Genomic DNA, 24,728 nt, shown 5'->3' with positions numbered 1-24,728 from the left:
CCATATGGACTGAAGCTACTTGAACAAAAAAATCTTGTAGCTTTGGCCAGTAATAGTAATGACTTTAAACATATAAGATGAAAAACATGGACAGATACTGGACTGGTCTATGATCAATCAAGGCCAGCGCAGTGGGGTGGTGGTTGACACCGAAATGCGAGACGGCCCTGGTTTGAATCCCAAACCTTCTGTGGAGTTTGCACGTTCTCCACGTGCATGTTATTCGGCTTTCTCCGGTTTCCTCCCACAGTCCAAAAACAAGCTTGATTGCTGAGTCTAAATACTCCATCAGGAATGGGTGTCTGTCGGTCTCTGTAGACCTGTGATGGACCGTCCAGGGTTCACCCCGTCTTTGCCCTACAATAGCTGGGATAGGCTCCGGCAACCTCTGTGACCCTACACACGACAAAAGGGAATAGAAGATAAATACATGTTGAAACAAACACGGCATCATCATCATCCATTTACTTAACCTGATGAATCCTTTTTGGGGTCACAGTTGCTGGAGCCTATTCCAGCTACTGCTGGGTGAAGGCAGGGAAGAGCCTGAACAGGTCGCACGTTTCTTTCAGGTCCACACACCCACACACACCTGAGAGACAATTTAGGATCATCAAGTAATAGTCGGGGATTAAAGGGCAAAAATGGGCCTTCGTTCACAGAGCGGATCTCTGGAACTGCAGAGATCGTATGACCCATTTGTGCCGGTGTCAGAACCTGGAACCTGTGGATGAAGTTCTGCCACAAGTCCAGATTCTGTTTTCTCATTTGATCCTTACATCAGAACATCAACAGAAAAATCAGGTACCTTTAAAAGATGACAGTATATTACACATCAACAAGTTAAAAGATTTTCTGTATGAAACTGGAGATTGTAGGTCTTTCTTAATCTTATAAAAATATATTTTTAAAATTAAGTCATTTATCTCAACACTTGTTCAATTAAAAAGTAGCTAAACTGAACTGTATTTAGGTAAAATAAACCAAAATTCTTCCAGTAAATTCTTAATTGACCATAACTCTATCTGAGGAGAAAAATCCGGATATTTGATTAGCAAAAGCATTACATTTGTTTTTTTAGATCAGAAAAACTTTATTGATCCCTGATAAGAAAGCGAACTATTGTGAAATAGATGTCAGTCTTTGAAAACATTGATCTGACAGAACATGTAAGTGACGGCCTCATAAGAAACCCCTACAAGAACCATTAAAAAAACAACTACTAAGTTTGAAAATATTTTTCTATTTTTCGCCCAAATCTGTTAAAAAAGCAGTGAAACTTTAATGAATTCTGTTGCTAATAAGGATAAATCAAAATCTACCCGGAAACAAACTCGAAAAACGCTGAAAATATTCTTAATACTTACTTTGTTTTTAACAAAGCAGCTTTTTGTTGACGTAATTTCCTTTTTTCTTCTCAACAGTTTGACTTTTTCCTATAAGACACTAGTCACATTGTTGGGGAAATGTACATTGATAGTCTACAATTTCCTGTCTATGCAAAATATAATGACAATTAATGTGAATAATTGAATTTAGTTTAAAAAATGGATAGGCTCCGGCAGCCACGTGACCCCGAAAGGGACAAAACAGGGTTAGAAGATGAATAACTGAATGAATGAATTAAATGTAATTAAAGTAGCATACATTTTGGAAAGATAAAAGCAGTAAAAATGAGGCTAAACCGCAAAATATTTTATGATAATTTGCCAAAAATACTTAATTATAGGTTGAAATTGTCTAAAAAGATTCACCTTTAGATTGCAATCGATGATAGTGAGCAAAGGAAACGTCTCTTTTTTTTTTTTTTAGAATTCTCCTTTAGAGGAAGCACTTTCTGCCGATCTACAGAGGAGGATGTGGTTAGAAAACCATCTTCTGGGTAGGATGTGCTCATTGTGTGGACAGACGTGCAGTGAGAGATGCAGCTGAATTGCAAGGTATTTACTTTAAAGCGCCAAGATTTAAAAAACAAAAATGGCCTCATGGTGGCGCTACGTTAAAATAAATTGGAGGATGAAATTTGAAGATATTGCCTCTGGCGATTTGGACATATAGCTTGCATTGTTTTTTTTTTAATTTGTTTTTTTTTTCTCAATTAAATGTTTATTTTTCAAGTTAAGGTCAAAGAGACTGAAAAAAAAATGCTTAAAAAATAAAATAAAAATGGTTTAAAAAGAACAATAATTTTAAATATTGTCCTAAAAGAAAGCAAAATTCATTTAAAATGATATGCTTTGTCAAAAAAAGTGTAATTTTTATGGTCAAATTGAAGCATAAATTGGAAGTTTTCACAAAAAAAGGATAAAAGATCCTAAGAAGACACAATAAAGAGGGTTTTGTGTTTCAAAAGAGGAACACAAATCTATAAAATCACGTGGGACACTCATTCTGAAAATCTCAATGGATGACATTTGCACAAATAACAGATGCTTTTTCATTCATTTAATAAAAGCTCGGATACAAGATCATCTTTACAGCTTGTTATGTCCTATAGTTGAAAAAACAATTCTTATTATTTTGAAATCAACTGCAGCAAAGATGAATAAAACACTGAAATCCCTCAAGGCAAAAGTCTTTCTCTTCAACATTCACCACAGCTTTAGATTATTCGACAATGACAACAGTGTGCTGGTTTAGGGGTCAACCGCCACGACCTTTTCCTGTATGCTTCCCAGAAATACTAACAAATATAGAAAATCTCGGATATTCATAGAAATACATCCAGATCTGAAGGTTGGAACAAGTTTAAAGGAGGAAAAAACCTCAAACTAAACTGTAAATGGGAGCTTTGTTTAGGTTTTTGTAGCCAAAAAAATCCCATTTTTAAAATCTTTTTTTTCTTTTTTCAAAGTGCCTTTTCCCTAAATTTTTTTTTGAAAAAGTAGCTTGTTTAAAATTCACCTGCTGATTTCCTGGGGGAAAAAAAAGACAGATGAGAAAAAACATCTGGACAAAAAGATGCTAATATTTCTAACATGAATGCTAACACCGACGTGTATCTACAGGAAAGATTTCCCAGCAGATGATCCCACACACTTCATGAAGTCTGCCGGAAAGCACTTTTGAACTTTTGTTTTTTTTTAAAAAGGAGTTTAAAAATGCAACACAAAAACGGCTGCTTATTTACAAATCGTCCAGATTAGCGCTTAGAGACCAAGCTAATTGTAGCAAGTAAAACTCAAAATGGCTTCAGTTGTGCGAGTGCGAGTAAAAAAATGACTTTTCTGGAGGGTTCATTTTTAAAATAGATCAAAAGCTGATTGAAGTGGGACTTTAACCAGTAAAATCACCTAAAATCCACGCATGAAGGTAACTTTTGACACCTCATTCAACCGAATAAAGTAGCTGATAATACTTGTGGGTCACTGGAGGTAAAAAAAACTTTTAACATAAAATGCTTTTTGTTTATCTCCACTTTGACTAAATCTGCATTTTTATGATCGCTTAAATGATAGGAATGACTAATTTATACTGTAGTAGGTGAATGGCCCGGTTCTGGCCTCTCACTCAACACAATGAAACCAGTGTCGACCCATCAGCCTGGGAAGAAAGATAAATACAGTTAAAGATCCAACTAAAGCTTTCAACGCTGGATGGAAGAGGAAAGAAAAATGTGGAGCTACAGGCAAACAGTGAAAACAAGGAGAAGGAGATGCTTTGATTTGCTGTGAAGGAATCCACCATGTTTGATGTCTAGAACCCGCTAGCAGTGTTTTATGCTACGTTCACACCAGGCTTGGAAACGCGGGTTCCAGCGACCACTTTTCATTTCTAAGTCTGTATAAATGTTTTGGGTTTCCATGTTCAAAACTCTTCCATTGACGCATCGCTACGCAAGTTTTTAAGTCGTTTTTTATGGGGGGCTCTACGTACCAAAACACGCCCTCATTGAGCGTGAGTTAAAAGGTATAATAGGTTGAACTTTGACCAGTCAGAGACTCGGATTTGGTAGCTTTAAATTGACAGAAGTACAAACCTTATATGGTTCTAGCCGGAATTATTTAAGGAAATTGTGTCCGAAATCCTTCACTACTCACTACTTAGTGCACTATATAGTGCGTTCGCCATTTTGTAGTGCTGTCTGAATCTACCATTCCAAAAACAAGTGCCCTAGAAATTTCCCAGAAGTCTGCAAAAAACCTGAGTACATCAATGCTCACTAGATTGACAAATACAGACCACAATGCATTGGGTCTGAACAATTTTTGCACAAAAAAGTAAATGTGTTTTTTTAATAAACCATCAAAGTTTTCATCATTGGAACAATGTGGATTCATTAATAGCTGTCGCAATATTTTGTTATTGTTAAGATTTTCATGTTCGGAAAATAGTAAATCAAACTTTATCTATAAAAAGCGCTTTTCCTACTTGTGCAGTTCAAAGAGCTTCACAATAAAAAACATACACAGAAGTAAGAAGGGTGTCTGGTTTTTAAAATCCAGGGCCCTAGATCGTCCGGCACTAGATCGTTATTTTGCAGTAGTGGTCAGGGAATAGGGAGGGAATTCGGAAGTCTTACATTTATCGGATTAGAGCCTGGAGGAGGATTTGCACCAAGCCTCTTCCCACTGTGAGTGCATGTGCCAGCATCGTACACCGTATGCTAACAGCTCGTTCAAGTATGTCTGTTTTGCTCGTTCTTGAACGCGCATCACATGCCAGGGTGAGAGCAGCCTTAGGAGACGCCCCGGTGACTCTCTGGATCACTTTTGAGCGCAGGACAGGGCGAAAAAAATAAAGTTTTCCTTAGAACAGAATAAACTTCGGTGACTAAAGAACCAAAACGGCTCAACCCCTGAATGCCTCTTCCAAAAAAAAAAAGAAAAAAAAAAAAGAAAAAAACCCCAACAGTGCATTTACACAACATGCCATGTGGAAACCAGACGCAAAATTTCAGAATCTGCCATAAAACTGTTGAAGTATTTCAACTTTCTCTTGATAAAATACTTGAACTGACTAAACTGAACACTGGTAAACTCGAGTTAAGCCCGTCAGCTGGTAATGCAACAAGGAAATGAAATAAACAGTAAAAAAAGGTTCCTATTTGGCTTTGTGCGTGTATTGAAATGGCGTTAGAAGATATATTTATGTATATATACAAATAATGTTATTTTTGTTACCAACCTCATTCTTAAAAACACATGAAGAAGCCAGGCCAGTCTCATTATTCCTGTCAAGCCTAAAGAAAAGTTAGAATTCCCTCTCTAATATAAGCTAAAAGAGGACAATTATTAATAAATACAAAAACAGTAACAGATATGTACACATAGGAACTGTAATAATACTTTCTTTAAAATGCCATAGAAATGTTTTACTTAAAAAAAAAAAGAAAAATGTCTCTGTAGCTTTAACCTCATTGGTTAGTTAGATATCAAACATTCAAAGATGATAAATTAATTTACAAAAAAGAAAGGCAGTCCAAAAAAAATTGTAGTAATAAATCCATTTTTGGGGAGAGCTGCTGCTTTCCAAACAACCTAGAACTGAGAACAGACTGTATTTTATTTTGAAAATCCAATGCACTGATGTGGCAGTGTGGCGACACAAGCCAGGTTTTCCTCTCCCGGGTGTGAACTGGGGTTGTGTGTAGGACCGCTACAGGCGGTGGAGGGAGCGCCGGATGCTTGTAAGTGCACTTTGAACGCAGGCGTGCTGAGGTGGGCGGGGCTCGAGATGAAGACAGAAAAGGAAAGGAGTCCGTATTGATGTCATCTCCTGTTTTCGAGCATCTCCCACCTTCAGCTCTACAGTGGTGGTGTTGTGAACAATACCTGGTACATGCAGCGCTAATTCCCTTTCAGAAGGATAGTTTGAATGCAATGGCGTCCGGTGAAAATCGTGGTCACGGCAGCTTTCCAAACAGAAGCATGTCCAGGCTTCACAGCGCTGCCGTCACGCTCGATCAACTGAACGGCCATTGTTGTCATCCAGAGGATGCAGTCTGATTGGTGCCGTCACTGGAGGAGTGGTGAGGTCAAAGGTCACAAACGGTGCTGGCCCACGCAGCTGCCCGGCGTCCTGTCCACAAACCGGCTTTCTGTCAGTGATGCAGCTTGGCCTGTGGAGACGAAATGCACTCAGTGTTCTGGGTTTATTATGAGGACTAACATCCTCTCATTAGCTGAAACCATAGAAGCTAAAGGCAGTTTTTACGCCATTGACTGTATATGAGAACTGGACTGAGCGACCCCTCCCCCCTGGCATTCAGGAAGTTCACGCTGACTCCATCAAGCCAAAATCCCATTAACTTCTATGAAGAAATGAACATCTAATTTAATTGTGAGAATTGTTTTAATTTTAATTTTTCTTGATAACCTTCAGTTTTTTCTTTCTTATAAAAGCATGTAATCTCACATCAAACATTCAAAACGTTTGACAGATTACCCCAAACCCGCTTTCAAGTGGTAGGGGCGTGGGCTTTCAAAAACGCTCACTCCTGATTGCTGAGAGCGGTTGCCATAGAAACAATGACCAATGGACCAATTGCTGCTTACTGACAATGTTCGTCTCCAACATGGCGGCGTCTATGTTGCAAAAAATGGCGACTGATTTCATTGGAGCCGGAAGTAACGCTTTTTCTGCAGGTGATGTCACACTCGCTCAGTCCAGTTCTTGTATAGAGTCTGTGGTTGACACCTACGTGTCTCGGGGATTCCGACCCCGAAGCCAGGATTCCCCCGCTTTCCTTTGCTTTCCCGAAAACGCTCTCCATTCCGCCTAGCCGGCTCAGCTTGCTGGGCTTCCCTTTGTAAGAGCTGGGGCTCCTCCTCTTTCTCCCCTCAGCTCCTCCCCCGTAAGCTAAGGGTCCTGTGGGGGGAGCCATTGGCTGATTGGGCACTGAGGCTGCTTCCCTGTTTGAGAAGAGGAAAATGCTGGAAAAGGGTTGTAAAAGCGCAACATACAGACCCACTCTGATCGTCTTTTGATCTATTTTTAATCATGATTATGCTGTTTTTAGCAAAAAAAAAAACTAGCATTGTTTTCTAGGACATAGTTTCTGCAGAGCACCAGTAGTTCATTAGGAATTCACCTCTGAGCTTGCTGAGAGCTCTTTGTTTACATGCTCTACTTCTAGTCTTCAGTACGTACAGTTTTGAGCCAGATTCCAGCTCGGACGAGGAAAACAAAGATCTACATGGATCTAGTTGTATACAAGAGGATGCATCGGAATGGAGCGGAGCAGAGAGCTTGCGGCCCACCCAGTGTATTTTCTGCATCATAATTATGATCTTTTTCCAACAGTATTTCCTCGTCTGCTCCCTATTCCCAACGATTTGAAGGAAGAAATACTCAAACTTAATTTTAAGCTTAATCTTCTTCATATTTGTAAAGAAATACACCTCAAAATCACGATGAAAACACCAAAAATATTCATCAGAGTGGATCTTTCAGCCAAGTTCGATGCTGCAATCATCATAACTATTTGATTGTCCCTGTAGAGTTTTCCTGTAGTCCTGGCTACACATAAAATATAAATGAATTAAATCCAATTAAAGTTTCCTTTCACAATCTCACACTTTTGAACGTTTGAAGTTTCTGAACTCACCTCTTCTGTGAGGTCTGAGTGAGAGACCCATCCCCTCTGGCGAGCCAGGCATCTGAGCTGCTCAAAAACCCACTTTCCCCCGGACAAGGTCTCTTTTTCGGAGCCGTACCCCCTGAGCCTTGCAATGCTGAATAAAAGTTGCTGCTGTTCTTCTTGCTGTCTACAGTCTGAAAGGAGGAAGAAGGCGAGGAGGTCGACGAGTGGGAGGAGTTTAGCTTCTTCTTCAGTCCCGTTGAAGAGTCCTCCGTGGCTTCTTTGGACGGGCGGCTGGCTCTGTGAGCGCCGTTGCGTCCTTTTGCCGGCGGGAAAGCCGGGGCGGGCCGCTGCGGGGAGTCCCTGATGCCGAGCGCCCCGCCGGTGGAGGCAGACTGGGGGAACGGAGGGGGGAGTTGGGAGTTGGTGGGGGAGGTGAAGGAGGTGGGAGAATGTAGTGAAGGAGACAGAACGGGGGTACCAGACGGGGAGAGGGAGGGGAGGCTCTCTGCAGCCAGAGGAACCTTCCTGAATTGAAGAAAGGAGACGTTTTCAACAAAATAGTCCCCGAAAAACAACACACACACTTTCAACTGTTTCCAACTGTTTTTGTATTCAATTCTTAACCGACTTCCAACACACATTTTTTTTTACTTTCCTTTCATTCGAGACACAGCTTTACAACAAGCTAGTTGTTTATTAATACTTTGGTCACATATCCCAAAACGCCACAGCGGGGCAAGTTTTTCATCGCATTTGGCAGTCTCATTTTTACATTGAGAGGTTTAAAGAAAATTGTAACATTTTACAGACGATTTTCTCTAAAAGTTGACGTCGGCCGGTGGCCGCCCGGGCACATTTAGTCTTCCTAACGTACTCCCAGTTAACACTGACATTTCACATGAATGGTTTTCTTAAAAAAAACTCCATAATTTGGATTGTGTCCAAGTTTCCTCTAAACTCCCTATAGTTATTGCAATATCTCGGGTGTTAGCCATTTTTTTGGCAGGCGTCCGAATCTACAATTCCATAATCCAGAGCCCTAGAAATTTCCCACAAGTCTCTGTGAAAAACTAGTGTGCATCAATGCTCACTAGATTGGCAAACATGGTCCACAATGCATTGCGTTTGAAAGATCTTTCATTTATAAAAATGTCTTTGAATTACATTTTTATAAATCATGAAAGTTTTCATCATCAGAACACAGGGGGGTCATAAAAGGTCGATGTAAAATATTCATATTTATTTGGATTTTACTTCAGCAAATGGTTGATGTCATTTTTTTTTTTTTGGCATAAGCATGTGTCCGAATTGCGTCAAGTTCCAGGGTACTGGATAGTCCCGCACTGGATAGTTTTCAAGTAGTCAGGGAGTAGTAAGGGAACTGGGACACAGCCCTGCTGAATGTTTGTACAGACTCACCTCCACATTTGTGCGTTGAGGTGTTTTTCCACCATGCTCTGCAGTGCCAGCCTCATCCTGTCCCATCGCCTGTCAAACACGTAGTAGCCCCGCCCCATGAGCCGGCTGCTGAAGACGCAGAACTGGAGCGGGATTCGGGAAGAAGAGGTGGGGAAAACGTCATGTTTGGAAAGGTTTTTCTCCTCATCACTTGTTCAGGTTTAAGGGGCATTAAGGCAGAATGCTTGAAAGCAAACTGCGTTGTTATCTAACCTTAACCCTTATGCTATCTTAGATGACCCCACCCTTCCATGACAAAGGTGGATAAAGGTGGAAAGATTTCATGTAATCCATGGACACCAGTGAAGATCACAAATCATTGAAGAAAAAAGGTTCAGAGCACTGTCTAGTGGGTCTAAATGACCCAACTCCCAATGTTAAAGTGCCTAGGATAGCACAAGGGTTACACACCCACTCCGATGTAAATTGTGTTTTTAACATTTTTTCCATGATGGAGGACAAATATAGAGAAAATTAAACTAATATTTGCATTTCTGAGTTTTTTTTAATTCAAATTTGTGTGAAAAAAAAGCCTTTTGAAAAAGAGCTATTTTGTTACATAGAAAATACACGGGGCGGGCCACACGCTCCATGCTCCAAGCAAGCAACATAGCAGATCTCCTTATTCCTTATGCACCCGGTCCCAATCTTAGATCTTCTGCAAAAGGCCTTTTAACAATCCCACAATCTAGATTGAAGACCAGGGGAGACCGGGCCTTTGCTATAGGAGCCCCAACACTCTGGAACATTCTCCCTGAAGAGATCAGGCTCACTGAGTCCCTACCAGTATTTAATCTCTTTTAAAAACCTACCTCTATAGGCGTGCTTTTAATGATTTGACTGGTTCTTAAATTTAAACATATGATTTTATTGAATTCATTGATTTTACTAATTGTATCAATTTGATTGATTTCAACCGCTGTCACTGTTACGTGTGTGTGCTGGTTTTTATTTCTACATACTGTAAACTGTTTTTAATCTGGATTTTGTTTCATTAATTGTAAAGCACTTTGTAATCTCGATTTCGAAAAGTGCTATATAAATGAAGTTTATTATTATTATAAGCAAAGCAATGGGGAGGGGAAGAGGGAGCGGGCTTGCTCTGAGCCAGCGGTGCCGCCCACAACTCAGAGGTGAATTTCTAATGAACTCCTGCTGCTCTACAGAAACTTTGTCCTAGAAAACAGGACAGAATTTGGGGATTTTGGTTAAAAATGGCCCAATCCTAATTAAAAGACCACTGAAAACGCTTACTATGTAGAACAAAAGATGATTGGAGTGGCTCTTTAAAGTATCTTTTGAAAAATTAAAGGTCTCAAAAGATACACAGAACCTTTTTTAAAAGCACTAAAAAACAAAACTTTTAAACAAATTTTGGATGCCTAAACTGTTGGATAAGTACACATAACAGGAGAATATTTTCATCTAAATAAGATAAAATAAACAATGTGATTTAAAAAAAAAAAAGTCTATTATTTACCCCTGAAGGCTGTGGGTGATGACTGTGGTACTGCAAGCCAGGTTTGTCCGTGTCCTCCGAGGTCTCTGCGTCTCCCTCATCGCTGGAGAGTCTGCCACCGTCTGCAGCGGCCGCCGTCCAGCTGATGGGGACCGGCTCTGGATTTGGGGCCTGGGCCGGAGTTGCTGCTGGGGGCAGAGGACTGGAGGTGGAAGCGAAGGAGGAGCTCCCAGGAACCCTGGTGTTTAAAATCAGACACAAGGGTGAAAACACTACACAGCTAAACATAATGTCATTTGCAGAAATGGATGATAACTAAAATGATATGAAGGAGAAAGAAGAAGGAAAAAAACTTTTATAGTCCTTTCTGATTTTATTATTCCCAAAAGTTTAATAACTTTATTTCCTTGTTCTAAAAAGACCTTGATGACAGCATCACCTGGTGGAAAAGGATGGAGAGGCATCTATTGAATCAGAAATTCTAAAAAAAAAACATTTGGTTCATTACAAATCTGCCACACAAAGACTCTATACGTTATACTGTTTACTTGTAACAATGAATTTAAAACAGCTTTTACCTAGAAAATCACAATTTTCTAAAAAAAAGTCCTAGAAAAAAACCCTTCTTGTTTGTTTTGAAACTTCCTTGGTTTTCTCAGATTTGAATATGTTGTGTCGAATGCTGCCAGCGCCCTCCCACCTTGGTATGTGTGCGTTGGCCAGGCGCAGCTTCAGCGTGGAGAGGGGGCGTCCGTTGGCGCACTGGGTCTTGCCGGGGCAGGCAGCCTCCTGAGATGCGATGCTCTGCTGGCTGCAGGTCTCCTTCCCTGCCGGCGCCGCGTCCTTGCTCCTCTCCTTCTCCTTCAAAGCCTCCCTCTCCTTCGCCTGCTCCTTGTGCTCCGCCAGCAGGAGGTCGAACTGTTTCTTTCGACCGGGAACAGCTCGGCGGTGAGTTAAGGAATGAGTCTGTGGTGGGGGAAGAAAAAATAAGAAATGCAGAAATGTGATCTAGTTTCATGATAGTTTTTCTGTCTTTCATCTTAAAAATGTAGACAAGTATTATATCTCGGAGGTGCTGCTAAATTGTTTCTTCTATTAGGAACCGTTCCTAGGCAACAGCAGCAGTCAGGGCAGTGGTTCCTACATCAAAACCTAAAATCAAACTGCTTAACCAAAAATGTACAGGTCCATCGTTTAAAGATAACATAAAAGGTTTGTCCTAAACCAGGGATGTCCAAAATTCTGCAAAGAGGAGCAGATTTGGTTAGCTTGTCATGGTTAGCATGTGTCGTCTGGTAGAGCCTCTGGGTAGAGCTTTAGGGTTTGCATTTCACTGAAAAGAAATACTCAAATGGCTTGGAAGCAGCAGGCCTCAGTGTCAACTTTCCCTTGTTTTTTTTTTTTTTTACAGAAATTAGCTAGAAAGCTTCACTGAAGGGTGGCACAACAGAGTTGCCACCCTTCAAGTCAAGAAATTGAACATACAGTGTTTCGAAAGTGCTGAGGCTGCATAATGATTTTATGACAGGAGCTTTCGGGCTGGTGGAAATTTCCACCTACGAGCCGGACTTTGGACAGGCCTGTACTAAAGCTTATTGTCTCTTAGTTCACACGTTAGTTGATGAGACAAGTTTAATATAAGTCTGTGTTGTGGTAAAAGCATTGATGCAATGTATACGATTTTTATTATTTAGTTGAATCTATGGATTCCACCAAAGGAGAGTAGCGTGCTGCCTTCATGCCAGCAATCATGATCCGAGTGCAGCATGCACTGCAGTGTTGCAAACAGATTATGTTAAAAATAAGGCTGTTGAGAGATTAAAATGTTTAATTATGATTAATCACATGGCTGTGTGTTGGCTGTTGAAGGGAGCAAGGGATGAAAGAAACGCCTGGAGGGAAGAGCTGAAATTTCCCGTACAGCAGGGCCTGGATCTCCAGATAAATCAGAGGATGTTGACCATCATTAGACAAAATGAACCTCAAAGATGGTTCTGACCTACATAAGACCACCTGAAGCTTGGTAATAGGGTTTTAGGGATGGTTTTAGTACTTTGTGTACAAATAAACTTGTCTGTAATGATCTTCAGGAAAACAATATTTCAGAAAAACAAGGATTATATGCGATAAATCTAAGCCATTATACTGTACTTCACATGGTACTGCTACAAAAATATAACCTACCAAAATTCAAAGACTTTTTCAAAAGCCAATGTTGTTCTTGGCTTGGTTTAAAACCTGGTTTAGGTTTATTTTGTGAATACTTGGGTTATATAGCATGGTGACCCATATTTCCATCAACCACTGATGGGTGATGGGAGGTCCCGCGGTTTTTACAGCTTCCTTTGGTTTCATGAAAACAAACATATTTTGCTGTTATTGTCTTCAGAACATTAATATCTTAAAGCAATTATCGCCACTTTGGATTTTGTACTGAACATCAATATCTTCAGTAAATAGGAATACAAACAAAATGAAAATCTGTTTCAGCTGCACCCATTTGTTAAACAAATCTGGCCCTTGTGCACCCGTTTATAGAGTGCTATGCTGGGGGCGTTACCCTGACACTCCTTGTAGAACCCAAATAGTGCACATCCAGGTATTAAAGGGCCTAAACCATGCTATTCTTAAGCCTTTTATAGTAAACAATATCCATGTATGTGATATAATATATTTACCTTTGAAACACAAAAGAACAAATGTTTTTATGAAATATGAGTTCTTTTCCAACCCAAAAATAAAACGTGATCTCTGAGGAATCGCCTTGTGCCCTTTTCATGACGTCATCCTTGAGCCAGCCTCTGCAGCGCATCTGCGTTTTCGCCAAGGAAAAACAAACAACATCCGAACTTTTGCAAAGACGGATGAGCATATTGTGAATATAGAATCAATCGTTTTTGCTGATCACCACTAGCTCTGGAGAGAAAGTGTTTGCGTTTTCCTGGGGGGCGGTGCTGGGAGTGCAGACTCTTCCTGGAAGGAAGGGGCTGTTTCACTGGTCAGGTCTTAAGAACCCGCTCGTTTTTCGGATATTGGGAGGGAGACGCGAGTTTATAGAGGAACACTCAGAAATGCACGAACGGATCAAAATACCATTTTGGGGTTGTTTACAGAGAGGAATGGACATTATAATACACAGAAAAGCTCAAAAAACATTTGCATGGTATAGGCCCTTTAAAAAAAAAAAAAGACGCTTCAGAGGCAGGAACTATGAAGAGGGCTACAAACAAACACACACCTATTTTTGTCTGTCAGGCAGCACTATAAGAGGAAAGCAGAAAAAAAAATGCTGACTAAGTGTTGTTGTCTCCACACAAATAACAGCGAGGCACAGAGTGGCGGGCGGGTGTGGGTGTTTAGGAGGTACCTTGCAGGTGAGAGATCGCGTGCAGGGCCTTTTAGTCTCTGGGTCCTGTACTCCACAGTGCTTGTTTGGATCAAACACCCTCCCTGTAATACGTACACACAAACACAGGTTGGGTTGAAGAAAAAAGAAAAAACAAATCCATTACTGGGTTATTTCTTCCTTCCTTTATCTAGGTATCCACTCTATATGACAGAGAGGATGAGTGCACGCTAATTTGCTTCATTTGACAGCAGTCTGCTCATTCAAACTCATGTAAGCGATGCTGCTATTTTCATTTCAGTCACTCAGCGGCTTAAAATGGTTTTTATTTAGACTCGGAGATCTTCTATGCAGAGACAGAAGGCCATTTTACTCTGGACTGCTTTGTCCAGACCAGTTTCTTTCCTAACAGGAAAGTTCATCTGAACTCAGGTAAAGATCAACCAAGCAAACGCGTCCTCCTGAAAAAACAAACCTCTTTATTTCCCTGGAATGTGAACCCTGGAGGTTTGAGGGACAGTTGTAAATGCAGGCGGACAACTTGGTAAACTAAAGTGAGAGACATAAATAAACTGTGTGTTTGCAAAGCTGGGGGGAAAAAAGAGTTTGCAAGTGTTTGTTAGGAAACATGATGTAAATAGAAAGTGGGAAAACTGATGAAATGTTTGATAAAAGACCCAAATTTGTTTGCTCGTATTTTATTTTATTTTTTACAGCGCATTGTGTTCTGCGTCCTGATTGGCTGTTGACCTTATCAATTAATCTCTTTCATGTCAAGAACAGAATATGAATATTTTGAGAAGTGTCGAGAATGGAATTTGACGCACGTGGAAAGAGAAGCAGTAGACATGAATTTGACTTTTAATTTAATGCTCTGAACGCAGCATTAAGGCGGGCTTGGCAGAGTTATTGTTGACTTGCCAGTGCGACTTATGCGTGAATTTTTCTTTGTTAATTTGCTTTTTTTTGGCTGCCAGAGCAACTTATAGTCTGAATAATACGGTAATTATTGAAATTTAGTAAGTAAATTAACTTTAAAATGTAACTTAACATTTATGGTAACAATGTTGAACCATTATGTTTTATTACTTCTCATGACTTTACTGAAATATTTTTAAATATTCATTTTAATATTTCCTTTTGTTACATGATATGCATGTCACAATATGTATGTATTTTCACCTTTGCAACTTCCTTAATAAACTTTTAGCATCACAATTGATTGTTTTAACCTTTTATTTCTATGTTCATTTTTGTATTTTTAGGGTCTACCACTGTTGCTCTAGCTGGGAACCTGGCCCACCGCCTTGCTGTGGTGAGGCTGGTGTGGCATCTACCCCCAGAGGAGGAAAACTCAACCATCGGTGTTTCCACCCCCTGACTTAGTTGCTTTTTCTGTGCTCAGCTCAATGCCCGATGGGTCCGGAGACTATGAAGTGTGTGTGCCGGGGGTTAAAGCTTATTTACTTACATTTGTATAGCACCTAGTGCTTCAATGAATGAAAAGTGCTATTTAATTAAGGTTTTGTTTGAAACAGTGTCACGTGAGGGTTAATTCTTATTTCGGATCCAGAAAACTAAAGTTCTGATCGTCATGACAACAGGTGTAACAAATCCTTTAACTGAGTTTTGTTGAAGAACTTTTGTGTTTCTTTGGTTCTTCAGTTGGTTCCTTGGGTTTACTTAATGTTGTCTTCAAGATTCAGCCAAGTAGTTCACAAGTGACAGATACATTTCAAGCCTAGCAAAGGATGCTCAGGCATTTAGCAGCTGAAACAGCACATGACCTAGCAAGCGGCCACTGGGGAGCAAAGTAAAATAAAGCAAGGATATATTATATTAGATGTGGGATAAGAAAATATTTTTCAGAGAAAATAACAATCTTAGGCATGAAGGTCTGCTTGGGCATTAAAAAAAAACGTGCATGTTTTTATAAAACAGATCTGGATACAATAAAACATGTCTGCTCGGTTGTAAATAACAGCAATAAATCGAATCCTCCTAATCCAAAAATGGCACCAAAACAAACGTTTTTCTGGGAGTTTTTACAGGTTTTGTCCTCAGAATTGGATTCAAAAGGCTTTTACAGAAACACAATTACCCGCCAATGTGCACTCTGCAGCTCTCCATTAGAGCAGTGACTCTCTGCCAAAAGGTTAATAACATTCTGTTTGTGTTTTGTCATTTTTCAGGTGTTTGGAATATCGACACACATGTGTGAAGGACTAATAGAAACCAACAATTACGGCCACAACCGACTTAACAACAACAACAACTGTCACGTTCAACGTCAATTAAGTGTTCTCAGACATATCATTTTAAGTATAAGAAGTTCACAGATTTGCATAGATGTGAACTTTGAGATTAAAAGACAAAATAATAGTTGACTGCTTTACTGATGGTGGAGTTAGAGATAAACTAGGAGTCTAACTACCACCCCCAGTCAGCTGGTTAGCTTAAACAGAGATACAGTCAGAGGACTGTAATCTTGTGCTGGCCTTCCTCTAATCCCTGTAATCTTTTTTGCATTTGCTGCATCAGGCTAGAGGTCAAAACAAGTGAAGGAGAAACAAACTGGGACGTGAGCTCCTTCGCATGGACACCAGAAGAGAGGAGAAGAAAGAAAAAAAAAAGGAGGAGAGAGGAGGAAAGGAAGACAATAATGTTTGGAGAGAAAAATACCAACTGGGGAGAAGACACAATAGAGGACAAGAACGAGGGAAAATAGAATGAAAGAGTAGGCGGAAGAAAAGAGGAGAATAAAAGTTAGATGACGCAGAATGTGAAAACAAAACTCTCAAACACACCAGAAACTTTTTAGCAGAGACGATGAGCAACCATCATACACTTAGGAATGTTCCGATCCGACCAGGTAGCTTCAGACATGGATGTTGCATCCCGATGAGGATTATCACTTATTTTTATGATCCGCAGTTTTAATCTAATTATAAGTACTCTACTAGAAGTCTGCCCATCGTGATCATTTAATAGACGTCAAACGCAGCAGAATATGGCACAAAAACAGTTTGGTAAAGTTAGCACGATACTCCCAGATTCGGACTTCTGGAGACAAAAAAAATAAATGTTTAAACTGACAGCGAGCGCCTCTGTTGGTTTGTTCATTCATTCATCTTCTTCCGTTTATTCCCTTTCGGCGTCATGGGGCTCCCGGAGCTTATCCTGCCCACTTATATGCGAGGGCAGGGGGCACCCTGGACAGGTCGCCAGTTTGTCGCAGGGTCACACATATCACACACCCATGCACACTCACTCTCACACCTATGGACAATTTAGAGTTTCCAATTAACCTATGAATTTTTGGACGGTGGGAGGAAGCCGGAGCCCCCGGAGAAAACTCACGCATACACGGGGACCTTTGCGACTTATTAAGCCAATTATTTTTTTAGCATCATGATTAAGAAAGAATATTAAGAAGACGACATGTGAAGGAAAAAGCAAAGTGATAACTTTGGAATGCATAAGAGAATCTTACGCTCCCTACACACCAGACATTTGACGGATGTGTAAGTACGACCATCGTGTTCGCACTGGTCAAGCAGGGATGGGCTTCTTCACATAGTTACATGAGGACAGTGAGAGTTTTGAACGCGGAAACCCCAAACGCACGTTTACATAGACTTTTCATCGGAAGTGCCTTTTGAACGCGCGTTGCAGAGGGCGATGTGAATCAAACTTTACACTTAAACACTAAAATTCTTTCCATTTAAAAAAAATTTAGTTACTACCAAACATTCTGGGTAAAAGGAATCAAAAAAAGGCTAAATGAATTTAAGAACTTGTAACTCTTCTGACCGACCGATCAAAAGCAGACTTTTTCCTGACCTGAGAGTCTCTTGTGGGACCTGGAGGAAGTCTTCGTGCCGTTGTGTTGCTTCTTTTCCATCGGTGACAGTGACTGTAGCGCTGGCAGAGCGACTGAGCGGTGAGAAGGCGAAGGTGAAAGGGAGGACTTCCGGTCCAGTGGGGACGGAGACGGAGTCGACGACGCTCGTTTATCCAGTGGCGAGTGCGCCGGACTGGGGCGCCTGTCCAGGGAGGATGGAGGCGTGATGGAGCGCGGCGTGGATGGCCCGCTGCTGCCACGACCGTTGGTTAACTTTTCGCTTGTCCGCTGGGATGTTGGGGGCGTGATGGAGGAGGATTTGAGAGGTGAGGAGGAGGAGGAGGAGGAGGAGGAAGGTGGTGTGAGCCGCACGTGGGATGCAGACTCGGATCGGCTGAGGCACGGCATCTTCTCCAGGCTAACAACTGGTAGCGACACGCTGCAGAAAAACAGAACAAAAGCATGACAAAGTGTGAAAATAGGTTGTGTCTGAATTCCTTCATAGAATTCCTTTATAGACTGTTACCCATTTTTCAGGGTGTCCAAATCTACAATTCCAAAATCCAGTGTCCTGGAAATTTCCCAGAAGTCTCTGCAAAAAACCTGTGTGAATAGATGCTCCCTAGATTGGCGAATATAGACCAAAATGCAATGCATTTGAACAATTTGTCATTAGAAAAAATGCATTTCAATTTATACCTGAGTCACATGCCCCTGTAGGGGGGTTGCGCCATACGGGTTGTGTGGGTTTTGGGGGTTTTTTCGGGCCAAGTAGACATGAATGCATGCATCTTAAAGAGAGCGCAGGCGTGTCCTTAAGGGGCATCCTGGTAATAGAACTTACCAATATTGTGCATGTGGTAAAGATACGATGAAGTATACTGTATGTAAAGGTTAATTGCACGCACTTATGAACCACAGCTGATGGAATCATGCCCTTGTGCTCCACTCTTGTCATTAGTGAGGCCCCGTCTTGACCTTGTGCAGATGCTGCACACATGGGTTGTGCTCGTGATACAAGTTCCCTAGGACACCTGTAGGTTGTCCACACAGACTAGTCTCCGTTTGTCTAGTTTCAAGGAGCACACACCCGTCACTAGAAAAGCATTAACAAGCCCCTTGTGCAGTGTGCAGGTTTCGTGTGGTTGAAAAACTGAAAAATGTATACAACGCCCCTGTGTCTTGACTACTTTCCCCTTCCGTGTTGTTCGCTATGATTTGTCATCCACAGCAAACCCGTAGAAACAGATTGTGCAGGAACGCTTTTTCACACTACATATTCACCAAATGGTCTACCACCTTGAAATTTCGTGTGGGCCACAAGCATACAGATTTGACAATTTTTTTTGCCAGCAGAAAGCCCGTATCCATCATTCTTAAAAAGTATTCGTCAGAAGAAAACAGTGGATTCATAGTCTCTGTTAGGCCTGCACAATATACCGCAAATTTATCGTTATCGCAATATCAAGCAGTGCAATATTCATATCGCAAAAGTCAGCAAAAATCGCAATAAATGGTTACCTTAAATGTGCTAAAACAATCCTATGGCAGCTTGAAGCATTTAACGAATCAAATAAATCCATTTATGCTTTTGACCAATTGGATGGACCCTTTCCGATGTTGACCAATCAGATGAGCCCTTTCATGTTAGATGTTTGCCTCCAACGTCAACGAGGGTCATTTGGAGTATCATTTTTTTAAACTGTTCCAATGAGATGGTAATGATGTTTTTGGTTGTTTTGCTATTTGTTTATATACCGCAAATTATAACGCAATATTGATCACTAATATCGCACATCGCAAGTTTTGCTCATATCGTGCAGCCCTAGTCTCTGTAAAACGTTCATATTTACCGTATTTTCCGGACTATAAGTCGCCCTTTTTTTCATAGTTTGGCAAGGGGTGCGACTTATACTCCGCAGCGACTTATATTAGAAATAAATTGAAATAAATACATTGTTAACCCTCCTGTTATGTTCATTTGTGAGGAACAGAGATGATGTTCCTGGGTCAATTTGATGTATGAGGTATGTTAAGTGTTAAGAGTATGTTAAGTGACTCAGAGAATCAGCAAACTTTTTTTTACAGTAAGATCTTGAAAGCTAACAACATAATATTCTATTTTCCAATGATTTCATAGATTCAGAAATGCAATAAAAGTGAAAACTGTTTCTACGAATACAGGATGAAAACAGAGTAGTAGTTGGCCAATGATGCTTCATGAAAGGAATAAATAAATAAGTTTGAGAAAAAATTACTGTGAAATTATTAGATAAACAGTCTGCTATGATTGTGTCATATAAGGTTGTGAAAGTTAAAATGCGACTTATAGTCCAGTGCGACTTATCTGTGTTTTTTTCTACTTTATAATGCATTTTTGGGCTGGTGCGACTTATACTCCGGTGCGACTTATAGTCCGGAAAATACGGTATTAGGTTTTTACTTTGGAAAAAATGGTGAAAAACAGAAGAAGAAAAGGAAAAGTAGTGAGCACTAAATAGTCCCACACTATGTAGTCATTTAGGATTTAGGGATTTAAGGAGTGGGGACACACAATTTATAATTTGAAAGCAGATCTGACAAATTACTCTTACGATGATTTGAAGATAAAATTCGATGAATTTTCCAAAGAAAGATCTACGGTTATGCCTACCACGTTTTGTTCCGTGCCCCCTTTGGTGGGTAGACGGCAAGTGGAGCTTTGCTGAAGCGGGAGTGAGGGTAATCTTTGGGGACCCTGAATGCCAGCGTGTCCCCAGTGCTGGGGGCCACGGCGGGGGCCACGGCAGGCGCTTTAGGCTTCATGGGAACCAAAGGGCTCCTGGACGGGACTGGGGAGCTGTGTCTCTTCTCTGAAAGAGGAGAAGGCAGAAAACAAAAGGACGAATCTCTTACATGTGGAAGATGAGAGAAAAGAAAATGGAAAAAAACGGCAGACATGCACAACGTTTCTCAGAAGCACATCCACCTCCTTTCATTCAAGGTGTCTCATTTGCAAATCCCAAATATTTGTGTGATGAACTCCACGAGTCCAACAGGTATGAATGACCCAGATGGGAGAAGAACACACATGACATTTGCTGAAACACAGCAGGAGATGCAACGGAGAGGAAAAAATAAATAAAAATAAAAAAATCACACGACTGTCGGGGTGAGGGAGCTGAGGAGAGGAGCTTCCACTTACGGTTTTTGCTATGCATTTCTTTGTGGGAGGGTAGGGGAGTAGGGGGGGTGTTGTGGTCTCTCTGTGTCTTTCTCTGTCTCTCTGTGTGTCTGTCTCACAGGGAAACTAAATCCCAGCTACCTGAATGAAAACAGAGGGGTGAACACGTCGTAAACTCGCAGGTATGAGCCGGAAAAACACACAAACACAGCAAACCCACAAATATGGTGTTTTACCTGTTTGACTGTGTGTTTTATATACAGTTAAGACTAATTATTTCATCTTTGTTTATTTTCTAATCAATGTATGACTTAATATCTGAAATGGGTTGGGTGTGTCTGCGTTATAAAATGTACTTTTACAGTACTGATCCATTATTTTTGGTGCTCAAAAGAAATCAAAATTATTCACATTTCAAGCTAATTTTGACTTAAAGTTAATTTTATTCAACCACAAAGTTTCTTTTCTATTTGTAAATGACAAAGGTATCTCCTAAAACATAAAATCGTGTAAAATTTATAGATGTTAAAAAATAATTATCAGCTTTTCTTTAAGTCAAAAAAGTCAAAAATTTGTAAAAATCATGCTTTTTTTAATTAAAATTGCTTGATTTCACGTTTTTTAGATTACACAGTGGTACAGTTATAGAACATAAACTGCACTTTGTGCCTCATATTAAAGACCCACTCTGATCAAAATCATGTTTTTTGCTGGTTTTAACATGTTAAATATTGTTCAACATTTTTGCTGCACCACTAATGGTAGGTTGGAGTTGCGAGGGGCCGTAAGCGTGCAGGAGAGCGTGTTAACAGGTGGATGATGGCAAGTGGAGGTGTGGAGGAGTGTCCTGCCTAAAGCAAAGAGGTATATTTCTCCTGCCGCTCTGCAGAAACTCTGTCCTAGATCACGACACAGGTTTTGGGATTTTGAGTGAGAACGCTTTTACAATAGATCAAAAGATGATTGGAGTAGGTCTTTAACCCCTTGTGCTATCCTAGGCACTTTAACGTTGGGAGTTGGGTCATCTAGACCCGCTAGACAGTGCGCTGAACCTTTTTTCTTCAATGATCTTTACTGGTGTCCATAGATTACATGAAATCCTCTTCACCTTTATCCACCTTTGTCATGGTAGGGAGAACACCCGGTCATCTGGACCCCAATGGATAGCACAAGGTTTAAATGGAACCATTTTTTTCTCACACTAGAGAACATATTGACTTGCACAGCCACCTACACATACATATACCAGAATCATGCAAATCAGCTTTAAAACCACTCCACTTTGCTTTAGCACAGCCATTCATTCATCCACAGCAACACGAGCGCATAGCAGGAACTTTCATTGAACTACTTGGGAAGCTGTTTTACTAAACAAATTCAACAATTTGTTCTTCTGGATGGCATAATAGACTGCTTTTCTTCTTTTATAGTTTTCATTATAATGTAAGGCATGTCTCCTTTTATCTCCCATTTGATATTTAATGCACCTATGGAGTCGACAGCATATGATGTGTAAGCAGACTTTACTCACAGTGACGGGGGGCTTTCAGATGACATTTTAGGATCTGCTAACCTAAAGATTTCAATACGCAGGTCCAGTTTGACATTTTGGGGATTTTTGCTCTATGTGCTGGTGTCTAACACCTGCAAAAGTTCCAATGTTTGACCTATGAATCATCATTTCATGATCTGGGGGAAAACTGAAACTAAAACTGATCAGATTTTTAAAGACTAAGCTGAAGAATCAACGCCAACTTTAATTGGTTAGTAGATTCAAATGAACAGCCGCGTGTTTTGACTTGATTTTCAATCCAAATTCAAAACGAACAGCTATTTTACAATTGTAGAAACTTTTCTAATTAAATCCAAAATTGTTGCCAAAAATGTAATTTTAAACTGTAAAATGTTTAACACTTCCATTTAACACAAACAGTAAATCATATTTGCTGCTGCAAAGTTACACAATTAACACATTTTATCAACGGTTATGTCATCTTGGAAAAGCAGGAAGATACGAATCCATTAAACCAGCCCCGTCTTTACAATTTGCTCGTATAATCCATCTTAAAATCATTTTTTTGTGGCACCGACTTTTACTACTAACCCTTTTTTTAAAATTTTTTTAATCAGATGTCATTTTATTATATTCTACATTAATCTTGAACTATACCCAAACTCCATTCCGAATAGTTAACTTTTTTTTTAACTGCCAATCCCACAAAAATTCAGATCAAATTTTGTTTATGTTTTATAACAAAGATCAAAAGTGCATTGATCATAAAAATTAAAATGAATAGATCCAAAGAAAAAGAAAGGCCCGCTTGAAAAAATGTGAAAAAGGTTCAAAGTTGGCAAACCTCCTCTAAACAACATTTAATGTTTCAAGGATTTATTGCAAAGAAGTATCACAGTTACCCGTTAAGTTTGTTTTAAATCAAAAATTTCAAAGATAGCCTTTTTGAAACGTTACATTTTGCTCGAAAAGTACGCTAATGGTGGGTCGGCGCCATTCCTTCGTCACTGTAATCTGAGCCGATGGCTGACGTACCTTTAAATTAGTTCACTGAAGTAAGATGCAGATAAGATCCAACGTTTGCTCCCAAGGCGGGGATTACAATATCTGCTGAAAGATGCAGAAACTGCTACAGAAATGATTTGATTCCAATCATTGTTTTTACTAGTTTGCCTTTAAAAATAAGTTAAAAAATGAATCTTCATACCTTACATTTTCCATAGTAAAACCTTTTGTTGGTTTTATATAGTGTTGGGGAGAATTAGGCTAGTACTGCTGGGTTTAATGCTCAATTCCGATTTTTTTTTTTTTTTTTTAAATTTGATTTTTTTTGCAAGGCCATTCACATTTCCAATTAAACACGAACTTTTGGGATCTCCTGTGTGACCGTGAAATGACCCAGAAGTGACCCGCATGCGCAGAAGAGTACTCAACGGTGAACAACGTCACTGTTGTTTGCTGAAGTAGCTAACGTTAACAATGGATGTCAACAACAGTGTTCTCAACAGCGGAGCTCTTTTTGCATTGTTAAATTCATTTTCACAAAGGAGCCAGCACAATTACAATCTTCTCATTTTAAGAAGGCATTGGAGCCGGGACTGTCTGGACCCACTGTTGTGGAATGGGGATGTTTATGTGCTGGGGCTGCGCGTGTGTGTAAGAGAGAGGAGAGAGAATGGGCAGCGCAGTAGGGAATGAGAGGGGCAGTGGGGGCGCGCATTCACGTTGTGGGTTAGGGAGGAAGGAGAACGATAATAAAAGAAGGCTCCCCCCAGCAGAACTGCCATAGACTCTTTATTAACCCGCTCTGGAGAATCTGAGGGTCCGAATGGGGAAGTGAACCCCGAAGGAGGATCCGCCTTCGGTCCTCCGCGCTTCTGACCACGGTTGGAAAGGGAAAGAAAAAAAGTCATCCCTGGAAAGGTTCAACACCACGCTCGGCCATTTCGCTGGAAACGTTTTAAAAACCGCCCGGTTGCAATAAGAGCCCTTGAGTTTGGCCTGAATAGAGCTGTCACCCCAAATATCAATCAAATCGGTGACCTCGCTTCCCTTCCACTGACTGGTCTCAGCAGCATCGTCTGCCATGGTTGATGTTTATGTTCTCTTTCCCGCCTACTTCAACGCAGAATGATGACGTTTGTAGCGTATTGATGACGTGCGGGTTGGATACATGTGGCCTGGCCGTTCAGACGGAGGTCGCATTTCAAAAGATCGGATGCGTATCGGATTCAGGACCACATACCCAAGTGGCCTGGATCGCATTTGAAAAGATCTGATCTGTGTCGATCAGACTGTCATGAAAAGATCAGATGCAGGTCGCATAGGGGCAAAAAAATCAGAATTGGGTCATTTCAGCCTGCAGTGTGAACGTAGCTTTAAAGGGATTTTTCAAAATACATTTTCTACCAGTGTAATCT

The 24,728-nt window shown here is 40.4% G+C and overlaps 1 protein-coding gene across 3 annotated transcripts in view; it reads right to left on the bottom strand.

Moving 5' to 3' along the window:
* Positions 1-2,430: 2,430 nt before the first annotated feature.
* The window catches only part of LOC101167583 (ataxin-7-like protein 1), a 41,474-nt gene continuing 19,176 nt past the window's right edge, over positions 2,431-24,728 (bottom strand). For 2 of the 3 annotated variants that reach the window (XM_011491054.3, XM_011491055.3), the window contains 9 exons: positions 20,286-20,484; positions 17,632-18,071; positions 13,810-13,892; positions 11,143-11,408; positions 10,464-10,680; positions 8,945-9,066; positions 7,550-8,050; positions 6,644-6,854; positions 2,431-6,061 (listed from right to left, as the gene is read on the bottom strand). In XM_011491054.3, the coding sequence (XP_011489356.1) occupies positions 6,044-6,061; positions 6,644-6,854; positions 7,550-8,050; positions 8,945-9,066; positions 10,464-10,680; positions 11,143-11,408; positions 13,810-13,892; positions 17,632-18,071; positions 20,286-20,484 (2,057 nt within the window). In that variant the 3' untranslated portion in view covers positions 2,431-6,043. Of the gene's footprint in view, positions 6,062-6,643; positions 6,855-7,549; positions 8,051-8,944; positions 9,067-10,463; positions 10,681-11,142; positions 11,409-13,809; positions 13,893-17,631; positions 18,072-20,285; positions 20,485-20,816; positions 20,937-24,728 lie in introns of all 3 variants that reach the window. The other variant, XM_020714120.2, reaches the window with a different exon arrangement.

This window comes from Oryzias latipes, chromosome 23, assembly GCF_002234675.1.
Source record: "Oryzias latipes chromosome 23, ASM223467v1".
NCBI classification, from domain to species: Eukaryota; Metazoa; Chordata; class Actinopteri; order Beloniformes; family Adrianichthyidae; genus Oryzias; species Oryzias latipes.
The sequence above is the reverse complement of the archived record's forward strand: the minus strand, read 5'-3'. Positions and strand labels throughout refer to the sequence as shown.